The sequence below is a fragment of the Urocitellus parryii genome, chromosome 15, assembly GCF_045843805.1.
Source record: "Urocitellus parryii isolate mUroPar1 chromosome 15, mUroPar1.hap1, whole genome shotgun sequence".
Lineage (NCBI taxonomy): Eukaryota > Metazoa > Chordata > Mammalia > Rodentia > Sciuridae > Urocitellus > Urocitellus parryii.
The window spans coordinates 16,593,719-16,605,731 of NC_135545.1; the positions used below are offsets into that span (position 1 = coordinate 16,593,719).

Below are 12,013 nucleotides of genomic sequence, written 5' to 3' on the forward strand. Positions count from 1 at the left end.
GCATAACAGCCAAAGTATAGGGCTGATTCAGAGACAACAAAAGAGAGATACTGAAGCCAATGTGGTGGTGCACGCCTGTAATCCCAGCAGCTGTAATCCCAGAGGTTGAGGCAGGAGGATTGGGAGTTCAAAGCCAGCCTCAGCAATGGCAAGGCACTAAGCAACTCAGTGAGACCCTGTCTCTAAATAAAATACAAAATAAGGCTGGGGATGTGGCTCAATGGTTGAGTGCTTTTGAGTTCAATCCCTGGTAACAACAACAACAAAAGGATACTGAGATTCTGTCATGGAACCTTTAGAGAATTGCTGGAAGCTATAATTCCTAGGAGAAATATGCTATCACTTGTATATCTCAACAGTCTTGTGATAAACACATCCCCTCCCTATCACCATCTTGGATACATCCTTAGCAGCATTATCTATGCAGTGCCTTTCCTTCCCCAGCTACAGGATGAGCCAATACCTCAACCAAGACAGTGAGATTTAAGTCCTGACTTTGGCTAAGGCTATTTGGAGAGAGGCCCTTCCTCATACCTGTATTGCTTAGCTATAAAGATAAAAATCTAGCGTTGTGGAGAAATCCTCTCTGAGAACACAGCAGATCTTCTAGAACCCTTGATTGAGCTCCTGGATCCAGACATGCCTGAAGCCAGTGTCATGAACCAATAAATTCCACTTTATGCTTCAGTCGGTGTGAGTTGGATTTCTGCCACCTCTCTCAGAGAAGCTCTTGTTCGTTCACCCTCACTCCAAAAGAAAATGAAGCCATTCAATCAATCCATCCATCAGCATTTATTGAAAATCTGATCCATGCTCAGTCCTGAACTGGGTAATGATGGGGACAGTAAAGTGATCATCGTAAAACTTGTCCCTCCCCTGAGGGCAATCCTAGTCTACCAGAGCTTCAACAGATCATGAAATAACAGCAGGTGGGCGTGGTCAGGGAAGTCCCCGAGGACGGGATCTTTAAGTTGACACCTAAAGATGGGTCAGGAATCGGCTTGGTGATGTGAGGCCAAGGGCAAAGGGCACAGGCACACAAACCCAGAGGTTTGGAGGACACACCTAGGTAGGGCCAGCAGGGCTTAGAAACCTGGAACAGAATCTTGGGATTGGAAGAGCGGAGGGGCCAGATGGCCGTGGAGGCCCCAGCTGGAGCAGCAGGGTGGGGACACCGAGGTGCGCGGGTGGCCTCTCCTTGTTCCTCAGAGCGTCGTGTAGAAGTACATGGCTATCAGCATCACAGGGAGCTGGTGGGGAGGCGGTGAGGTGGGGGGTGCCCCGCCGACACCCCATCCCCCCAGCCCGTGGGCTCCCTCCGCTCACCGTCCACATCAGGATGGCAAAGCCGAACCACGAGATGCCCCAGGTGTAGCTGTCGATGGCGTGGCCAATGTGCTCGAAGCAGCCCTGGGCAGGGGGACAGAGGGACCTGACAAGGTGCCCCGGGGGGCTGGCAGCTGAAGGACGGCCACTGTGCACCCTTGGAGAAGTCACTTCTGTCCCTGAGTCTTGGTGTCCCCACCTGGGCCACAGGATCAGGGTGGTATCTACCTTCCAGGCAGGTTTTGGGGAACAGGGAGGGGACTTTGAACCCAGATCCTGTGCAAAAAGTACCCCCCTGATGGTGGCCCTGAAGTGCCAGCCCAAGGTGATTTTGTATATTCCCCACTTCTCATGCGGCCCACAGGTCCCAAGAGTTTGAAAATCCATCCTTAGGTTTAGTCTGGTTCTGACACCTGCCCATTTAGAGATGGGGCTGAGTGGGCCCAGAGCGCCACACCAGCGTCACCTTCATGTAGATCCCCGCCCCAGCCTGGCAGCAGCCAAGAACAAAGGCTCGGGGTGTATGCCCTGGAGTCAGAGCTGGCCAAGTGGGGGCCAACTCTGCCATTTTTCCATGGTCGGGCCTGCATATTATTCTGGCCCACTGAGCCCCGGTTTTCCCATCTGTGAAGTGGCATCTTGGAGAGCAACCACAGAATCTCACGACGTGGTGCCTGTAAGTGCTCTGCGGGGAGCTGGGGCTTGAGAAATGGCTGTCCTGTTCCGACCCTGGTAGTGACTGGCCCCTGGGCTCCCCAGTCCCTGATCCAAAACATGCCATTGTAAGGTCCCAGGCAGCCAAAAGCAGTCAGTGGGACCAGTTCTCTTCTTAGTCTACCGTCTCTAACCTGGTCTTGAGGTAGTTAAAGCACCTCATTGGTTCCCGACTGCCTGAAATCCATTCCCAGCTCACTAGTGACTGACCTCTCAGTTTTATCATCCTTAAAATGGGGTAATTGTAACCTTTACCTCCTAAGGTTGTCGTGAGGATTAAATAAGTCTGAGAGCCCTTGGAAGATTGTTTTGTACAAAGGAAAGGCTTGGGAAATGTGGGTCGTTACTGATGTTGGGCTGCGGTTCTTGTCTGAGACAAGTTGCAGGTGCCGGATCTGGGTCAGACTGATCCCGTGTGCTTCCTGATGATTTGCAGAGAGAGTTGAGACAACGAGGGAGAGAGGAGAGAAAGAGGAAGCCAGAGAGGGGAGGAGAACAGATTGTGGGAAAGAAAGAGAATAAGAAGCAGAGAGGCTGCCAGGCTCCGGGGTTCTCACCTCTAATCCCAGCAACTCAGGAGGCTGAGGCAGGAGGATCGCAAGTTCAAGGCCAACCCAAGCAACTTAGCCAGTCCCCCCATCTCAAATAAGATAAAAAGGGCTGGGCGGGTAGCTCAGTGGTGGAGTGCCTCTGGATTCTATTCCTGGTACAGAAGGGGAGTGGTGGGAGGGAGCAGAGACCAGAAAAGGATGGTGAGACAGGTACAGCAAAGGGAAGGGACATACCTTGGTGAACAGGTAGTCTACATGTCCTAAGCGGCAGCCATCTTCATTGAGAGGGATGAAGTTTCCCGTCCGGCGGCAGCACAACGGAGGCCAGGGGAACACCACCTCTGGAGTGGCCGCCCTGAAGGCTGATGTGTAGTTCACCCAGTCCATGGGGCCAGATGTGCCACAGCATTCTTGCTGGAGAGAAAATTGCGGATGAGGCAGACTGGGACTCAGAGAGGACAACCACTTGCCTGAGGTCACACAGCAGGGAGAGGCAAGCTTGGCCTTTGCCTCAGTGGGACTCAACTTGACTGTGTCTTGGGGATCAAAGTGTGTGTGTGTGTGTGTGTGTGTGTGTGTGTGTGTAAGGATCACTGGTATTTGTTCCAGAGCCAGGAGACTGATGGGAGATTTGGATCAAACACAAATTCAAGATTTATTTTAAATTCTTTTGTCAACAACTATGCTGACAAATTGACACCAAAAGGCAGATTTCTGTTTTTTTTCCTGGTCTCAGGGGGTGAGCAATTTATGGCCCCTGAATGAAGAAAAAACAGGCCTGGGCAGCCGTCAAACATGGTTCAACTCCTGGCCAGGATGGGGGCTGAGTTAGGACCTCAATTTCCCTTATGACCTCATTTCTTCCTCTTCTCCTGCAAGAGCATTTGGATTTATTTACGAATGTGGCTTCCAGAATCTGGTGGCCTGGGGTTGACTCCTTCCAGTTCTATGACTGACCCATTGTGTAACCTCATTCAAATGGCAAATCCTTCAATCTCTTGCCTCAGTTTCCTCCTTGTGAAAAAGCTCATCTCCTGTTCCCAGCAGTTATAAGGATTGAATGAGCCATCAGAGTGTTCCGAGGGCTGGAGTTGGAGCTCAGTGGCAGAGCACTTGCCTAACATGTGTGAGGCTCCGGGTGCCTTGGACAGTGCTAAACAAAAGTTAGTGCTCAAATAGTAACCAAAACAGCATGGCATTGGCACCAGAATAGGCATGTAGACCGGTGGTACAGAATAGAAGACACAGACAAACCCACATAAATACGGTAATCTCATACCAGGCAAAGGCACCAAAAACATTCATTGGAGAAAGGATAGCCTGTCCAACAAACGGTGCTGGGAGAACTGGAAATCCACATGCAGTAGAATGAAAATAAACCCATCTCTCTCTCACCCTGCACAAAATCAACTCAAAGTGGATCAAAGACTTAAACACTAGCACAGAGACCCTGAGCCTAACAAAACAAAATGCAGGCCCACATCTTCACCGTGTCAGCTTAGAACCTGACCTGACTTCCTGAACAAGACTCCTAAAGTGCAAGAAGTAAAATCAAAAACCAATACATGGGATGGATTCAAACTAAATAGCTTCTTCTCAGCAAAGGAAATAACCAATAAAATGAAGAAAGAGCCTACAGAATGGGAGAAAATCTCTACCACACACACCTCAGATAGAGCACCATTCTCTAGGATATGTAAAGAACTCAAGGGGCTGGGGTTATAGCTCAGTGGTAGGGCGCTTGCCTTGCACTTGTGAGGTACTGGGTTGGAGCCTCAGCACCATGTCAAAAATAAAATAAAATAAAGATATTGTGTCCATCTTTTAAAAAAAATCTTAAAAAAAAACTCAAAAAATATAACACAAAAAAAAACCCACAAAAAACAAAACCCAATAAATAAATGTGCTAAGGTACTGAAAAGACAGAAGAAATACAATCGATCAACAAACATATGAAAAAATGTTCATCATCTCTAGCAATTAGAGAAATGCAAATCAAAACTACTCTAAGACTTCATCTCACTCCAGTCAGAATGGCATTTATCAAGAATACAGGCAATAATAAGTGTTGGTGAGGATGTGGGGAAAAGGCACACTCATACATTGCTGGTGGGACTGCAAATTGGTGCAACCATTATGAAAGCAGTATGGAGATTCCTAAGAAAACTTGGAATGGACTCACCATTTGACCCAGCTATCCTACTCCTCAGTTTGTACCCAAAGGACTTAAAATCAGCATAATACTGGGATGCACCCACAGCAATGTCTATAGCAGCTCAATTCCCAATAGCTAAACTATGAAAACAAGAGAGATGCAGTTCAGCAGATAACTGGATAAAGAAAATGTGGTATGTATATACAGTGGAATATTACTCAGTTATAAAGAAGAATGAAATTATGGCATTTTCAGGTAAATGGAGCTAGAGAATATCATGCTAAGTGAAATAAGCCAACCCCCTCCAAAAAAAAAAAAAGGCCAAATGTTTTCTCTAATAAGACAATGCTGATCCATAATTGGGGGTTGAGTAAGAATGAATGAAGGAAATTTGAGCTGTGCAGAGAGGAGTGGGAGGAAGGGAGGGGAGGGGTGTGGGGATGGGAAGGACGGTGGAATGAAATGGACATTATTACCCTATATACATGTATGATGACACTACTGGTGTGACTGCACCAAGCACAACCAGAGGAATGAGAAGTTGTGCTCCATTTGTGTACAATGTGTCAACATGCATTCTGTCATGTATAACTAATTAGAACAAATTTAAAAATTTAAAAAACTCCAAAGTTAGTGCTCAATTAATGACTGTTCTCATTGTTATTATCATCATCGCTATGGAGACAATGTGGATTTAGGTTGCTAGGTGCAAATCCCAGCTCTGCCACTTACCAGCCTGGCCAAGTGACATTCCCTTTCTGGACCTGTGTACTCTCTGCAAGAGCAAAGCCGTCCCCTGGTAGTGTCCCCGGGAATGGATATCTCTGAAGCACCCATTCATCTACCCGTGGACATGACGGGAGCCCTGTCCACCGAGGCCAGGCGCACTCGGGGACCACCTCGCCCACCTCAATCATGATGCGATCCCAAAGGCGGGTCAGTTCCTGGCCCTGGTCGGAGTCTGCGCTGTAGAAGGTGAGCATCTGCTTGGTGATGAGGGACGGGTTGGACACCATCTGTGGGGGACACGGGAGAGCGGGAGCCAGGGGGCTGGTGGGGTCAGGGCGCCCTCCACCCTCCCGACCCGCTGCCCGTCCAGGTCCGGGGCGGCTCACGTAGTCGCGGTGGGTGTAGGAGGTGATGCAGGAGGCGCACTCGAAGATGTAGACGACCAGCATGAGCACCAGGTACTGCGGAGACCAGGGGGACAGTCAGTCCGGCAGCCTGGCCGCCGGGCCAGGCCCTGGAGGGACCGGTCCTTGGGTAGAAGGGCTTTTGGGGACTGTGGGGTAGCTCAGTGGCAGTTGTGTGAGACCCTGTTCTGTCCCCAGCACTGCAGACGGGGAGGGGGAGGAAACAGGATTTCTAAAAACCAGTGTCAATGGCCTCATCAGTGATGGGCGGGTGGGAGCTTACTGTGCAAGTCCTTCAGCTTTTCTGCACATTTAAAATATTTTACAATGAAATAGTGAGGGAAATGGATGAGTATAAATGTACAATGTATTCCCCAAAGTTAATTACTGGCTTGGAATAAGTAAAATAAATGTCTAATAGGAGAAGGAAGAAAGAAAAGAAAGAAAAGAAAGAAAGAAGCAAGCCCAGTGCTGTAATCCCAGAGGCTCTGGAGGCTGAGGCAGGAGGATCATGAGTTCAAAGCCAGCCTCAGCAAAGGTGAGGCGCTGAGCAACTCAGTGAGACCCTGTCTCTAAATACAAAACAGGGCTGGGAATGTGGTTCAGTGGTTGAGTGTCCCTGAGTCCAATCCCTGGAAACACCCCCCCATTAAATTAAATTTATAAAAAACACTTAAAAATAAAAAGAGCTGGAGATGTGGTTCTGTGGTTAAGTACCCATCAATTCAATCCATGGTACAAAAACAAATAAATAAACAAACAAATAAATAAAAGTATATTATAAAGACAACCAGAGACATTTATTTAAGCATAGACTGGGTAGTGCAAGGTAGGAAGGAATTAGGGTCAATTGTGCAGTGTGTACCAATGTCATAAAGGGGGAGGGGGATCCCAACGGTTGGTGTTTTATGAAAATTCTCCTCCTGCCCCCAGCCCTCACCCTTAAGGCAATGGGACACTGGGTGCTGATGTACCAGCTCCATTGCTGAGAAATGGGACGATATCACGTAACACGCCCTTCTGCTTTCAGACAGTGTCCTGATGGCATAGAGAAATGTGCACTCAAGTATTTACAGGTAAGTGACTTCGTCTAGAAAGTGCTTCAAAATATCCCAGGAAGAAGAAATGTGGCCAGGTGGAGGGCGGGTGGGGGAGACAGTGCGGCGTCGGTGAGGGGTTCAGGGGGCTCCAGAGGTCATTCCCTCTCTCTGTTTGAAATTTCCCAAAATAAAAATTTTTTTTTTCAATTCTGTTTTAGTTAATAACAAACTGAAGGGGAGCCAGACGCGGACACATATGTATTTTTTAACTGGTTTGGTGGACTTTTAGGACGTGGGTTGAATTGTTATGCCAGAAAATTAAATATAGGATAAGAAAAAAAGATGAAAGAAAGGGAGGGAGGGGAGGAGGAAGGAGGAGGAAGATGATGAGTCCATTTTACTCAGGATAAAACCACAGTCCCACGAGGCCCAGCCGATTGGGCACCTTCTCACCCCCCCCACCCCCGTCCCTCTGCCTGTCTGCCCACTGGCTCCCGGGCTTCCTCCCTCCTTGGCCATGGCCCCAGGACCCCTGTCCCCCAGCCCCCTCTGGCCTCAGAGCCTTTGCTCATGCTGTTCCTCCCTGGAATGCTCTCCCTCTAAATGCTCCCTGGCTCACTCCCTTGCCCGCTCCAGATCTTTGCTTTCCCTGACCCTGAGGCCTTGCCTTCCCCTTCCCCTTGGTGGAGGGCCTTTATGTTTTGCTCAGTACTGTACCCACAGTGCCTAGCGGGGGCTCAGCAGTGCTTCCTGCTCAAGAAACACTCGTGGACTGAGGAAGTGGCTGCTCCTGAGGCTCCAGAAGACCTGTGCAGCCGCCTGGAAGCCCTGGGACGTCCATGCTTCCCAATCCATTTACCAGATGGAGAGGCTGAGAGCCCAGGTATTGGGAGGGCGGGGATCCCCATGCAGGCCCTGGCTTCCGGGCGGCTGCAGAGAGCTGATTTTCCAAACTGCTCGTTCTAACGTCAGGCCCACGAGCGGCTCTTGGCAAGTATGCGTTATTGTTGGCAGAAATTCACGAGCTGCACCACTCGGACTTAAATGGCTGTGCCACCGACTGGCTGTGTGAGCCTGCATAAGTGACTTCACCTCTCTGAGCCACAGCTTCTATTTCTGTCAAGTAGGGTCATAGTGATGATGATATAAGGATGACAACAAGGATGACAGTGTCTCGTGTGGAGCTTGAGGAATAAGGATCTAATCCATCTGAGTCATTTAGCGCCTGGCTCGAGGGGTGGCTCATTACGTTGGGGTTCCAATCCTAGCCCTGCTGCTACGGCCACCCTGCTGTCCAGCTCCCGTGTTTTCTTCCCACAGTGGGGGTCACAGGGAGCCTGGGCTGGGGGACAGGACAACTAACACCTGAGCAACTCTGAATGAGGCACCATGAAGAGTCCCCGTAGGGGCCACGGTGGTGGCAGTTGTGATAACTCAGCCACGGTGCTCTCCACGCCATCTGTCCCCGCCCCACCCCACTCCTGGGGCCTTACCGTGAGGATCATGGACCGCCGGCGGCAGAGTGCTGCACCCACACCCAAACTGGCCACCACGAAGAAGGAGAAGCCGCAGAAGATGGCAATCCAGGCCCCAGCGAAGACGTCATCCTTGCCCGAGACGCCCATCAGTGGGTACACCCGGTACTGGTCAGCTGTCACCCATACAGTCTCAGCAAACAGAGCCAGGCCTGACAGCTGGACAGGGCAGCTGGTGAGGAAGGTCTGCCCAGGGCTGGCGGCCCAGCTGCCCTCTGGGTCAAGTGGGTACATGGTAAGAGTGGCAGAGCCCTGGTCCCCCCTGAGCAGGGATGAGACTGGATGGAGGCCAGGAGAGGAGGGAGGGCCTAGCCAGCCCCCGCCCAGCCCCCACATCCCAGCTGCCAGTTGCTTCAAAGGTAAAAGATGTCACATGCGAAGCCCAGAGCACATGACTGGCACAGACAAGATGCCGGCCCACGCTGCCTTCCCTCGGCAGTGCTGTTATTCCCGGGGAGGGGAATTCATGGCCAGGTCCCTAAAAACGCAACACTCCGCTGTGTCCCAGGCCTTGTGCAGCTACACTTTACGTGTGATAAGCGCTACTGTCACCAGCTGTAGTGTCCTATGGTTGTTCTGGTCATGCAAATAGTGACCCTGTGTGCCCAGCTCTATTCTAAGCACAAGAATTCAAGAACTCATGCTATCCTCACGGCATTCCTGTTTCCTCTCCACTTTACTGATGAGAAAACTGAGGTCCAGAGAAGTTCTATCACTGGTCCCGGGTCTCACAACCAGAAAGTGGCAGAGCTGGGATCTGAACCCAGGCTGTCTGGCTCTGGAGCAAGCAGGTATATTTAAAGACAATGTCAATGAAAAGCCATTATTATGGTTTGGGGTGTAGCTCTGTGCTAGAGCGCTTGCCTAGCATGCCTGAAGCCCTGGGTCCTGTCCCCAGCACCAAAAAGGGGAAAAAAAAATAGACATTATTCATTTTGGTGGGCCTCTTGTGCCAAGCAGTCACTTGATCATGGTAGCTAGCGTTTGCTGAATGCTTTTTTCTCTGAGTCGAGGGCCGTACATGGACTCATCTCTACAACAGTAATCCATACATACAACCAAGACACAATCTATCGATAAGGAGGAGGAGGAACAGAGAAGTCAGGTTGCTCCCTTGAGGTCACGTAGCTAGGGAGAGGCAGAGCTGGGTTTGGACCAGGTTGCTGTGACTTGAGACTAAACACAGGTCAACTGGAGAGTCCTGGGCCCCCACCCCAGGCTTAGGGTCCCCCCACACATACACACCCACTTGGCTTCCCAGCACTGCGGCATGGCTCACCAGAATAATGATGTTGCCCACGACCAACAGCCCCACCACAACTGGAGATCCCTTCTCCCCGTCTGCTGCTGCAGAAGCCATAGTCCTGTATGACATGGGCAGAGATGAGGCCAGGAGGGGGGGGGAGGGAGCAGGACTCCCCATCTCCATCCCACACCCAGAGGCTCAGGGCTACCAGAGGATGCCCTGCTCTCTGCAGGGGCGCAGGCTGGTACCCATGTGCCCAGCCCCCACAACCCCGGCAGTGAGCCCTTTGGCAGCAGAGGAAGCCTCGCTTCAGGAGGCAGTCACTGGCTAGAACTCAGCACTGGCCCTCCCGGACCTCACCCCTTCCGGACCTCGCCCCTCCCGGCTCCCCCTGCCCAGTCCAGACTCCCAGGGTCCCACCTCACCTTCTCTGGCCAAAGCCTCTCTGGTCAGCCCCACCCACAGCAGCTCCCTATATATGCTCAGGCCCCTCCTTGGGCCAGTCTCCAAAGAATGGAGGAGAGTTCTGGAGGAGGAGACAAGAACCCAGAGGACAGACCAGGATGAGAGACAGATTTTATGAGCTCCCGCCATGCAAGTGATTTATACACCTGACATTCTAGATTGAGCTGATATCCAGCCACCTGGACAGGGTGATGTGCCCATGGCTGCTGGTTCCCAGGCTGCAGTAGTGGAGGAGGGAAGGTTGGGGGGCTGGGGACACACCCTGATATCCCAGGAAATGGGCTTTCTTGGGACCCTGAACCAGCTTCTTGTCAGGGCCACCTGAGCATCCTGAATCTCAGAACTGCCTCCTCTCCTCTGTGTGAACTTGGGCAGGTGGCTTCACTTCTGTCAGTCAGGAGCCCAGGTGGAGACCCAGGCAAGGACCCAGGGACCCCCAACTCCTATCCTGGCAGGCAGGAGAGGAGGACAGAGCCAGACCAAGGCAGGGCGATGGAGGCTATAGTGGGAGAGGTGGAAGGCATGCTTAGGAGGCCGATTATAGAGGCCGTGGCTGAGGAGAGGATGATGAGAGAGAGGAGTGTAAGAGGGGAAAGAGGAGAGTGTCAAAAGAAAGGAGGGGGGCACATTGAAGGGGTTTAGTGGGAGAAAAGCAGCCCTCCCCCAACACACACTCACACAACCATAGCTAGAGGTTTCCTCAGGTTGTGTAATCAAAGACATCTAGGAATGGCACACCGGCAATCCCCAGAGGCTGAGGCAGGAGGATTGCAAATTCAAGGCCAGCCTCAGCCTCTTAATGAGACCTTGTCTCAAAATTTAAAAAATGTAAAGGGGCCAGGGTCCTAGCATAGCCTGAGTTCTGGCCTAGTATGTATGGGTGAGGCCCCGGGTTCAATCCCCAGCCCCAGGGTTGGGGCTGGTTGGGAGGGGGAAGAGATCTAGAATCAAATCCTAGTTCTGCCTCCTCCGTGGCGTGCACATCTGCAAAATGGGTGCTCTCAGACCACGTGCACGGGCGGCGGTGGGAATTGAGCCAAGGCACCTCTGCGAGGGATAAATGCGACCAGTGGCCGCACCGCGCCTCACGGCAGCGCTTCCCAGAGCCCCATGATCTCTCCTATGGCGCCCTCTAGTGGCGAAGGGCTGGTCCCGCAGGCGAAAACGAGGGTTTGGGGCCTCCAGACCTTCCCCAGGATTTCTCAGCCCCGAGGCCAGGGCATTTGTGTTTTCTCTGAGAGTCCACGCTTCCCCGTTGCATGCGAACAAATAGCACTTACAGTTCCAATGTCAAGACGCCAGCCTCAGAGACTTAGACCCTGGCTCAAAATAAAAAGGGCTGGGGACAGAGCTCAGTGGCAGAACGCTTTTGGGTTCAATCCCCATGTGCCAAGAAAAACAAAAACCCAAAACAACAACAAAATAAAGACACTGGCTTGGTTATTAAGGTGCACGAGATGCTTTCCAGTTAGAATGGTTAAGTTGGTGTGTCAATCCACTTTATAGTTTCTCTCTCTCTCTCTTTTTTTTTTTTTTTTTTTTTTTTTAGTTGTAGAGGGCACAATACCTTTATTTTATTTACTTATGTGGTGCTGAGGATCACATGTCCCACACATGTGAGACAAGCACTCTACCACTGAGCCAGAACCCCAGTCCTAGTTTTTCTCTTTTGATTTACATTTATTATTAAGGCTAACAAGAAAATTTAAATGATAATAATGTTGCATGAACTGTCAAATACATCTTACAAGTTTGGCTTAAATAATTTACAAAACAGCAGAGCTATGCCACTAATTTGAAATATTTCAAATAGTTGGCAACTCTTAGTATTTGCAAGTTATATAAAAG

The 12,013-nt window shown here is 50.7% G+C and overlaps 1 protein-coding gene across 1 annotated transcript; it reads right to left on the reverse strand.

Annotated features, from left to right (window-relative positions):
- Window positions 1-1,205: 1,205 nt before the first annotated feature.
- Window positions 1,206-9,814, reverse strand: Upk1a (uroplakin 1A). The gene is made up of 7 exons (XM_026380109.2): window positions 9,734-9,814; window positions 8,413-8,613; window positions 5,862-5,936; window positions 5,655-5,762; window positions 2,826-3,005; window positions 1,327-1,410; window positions 1,206-1,250 (listed from the first exon to the last, which is right to left on the reverse strand). The coding sequence occupies exons 1-7, from the start codon at window positions 9,812-9,814 to the stop codon at window positions 1,206-1,208; spliced, it is 774 nt and encodes a 257-aa protein (XP_026235894.1).
- Between the last annotated feature and the right edge of the window lie 2,199 nt (window positions 9,815-12,013).

Coding starts and splice junctions, on each gene's coding strand:
- Upk1a (XM_026380109.2), bottom strand. CDS start 9,814: ATGGCTTCTGCAGCAGCAGACGGGGAGAAGGGATCTCCAGTTGTGGTG. Junction 5,937..8,412: donor GGCGGTCCATGATCCTCACG/GTAAGGCCCCAG, acceptor TGGTCTCCGCAG/TACCTGGTGCTCATGCTGGT. Junction 1,251..1,326: donor TTGCCATCCTGATGTGGACG/GTGAGCGGAGGG, acceptor CCTCCCCACCAG/CTCCCTGTGATGCTGATAGC.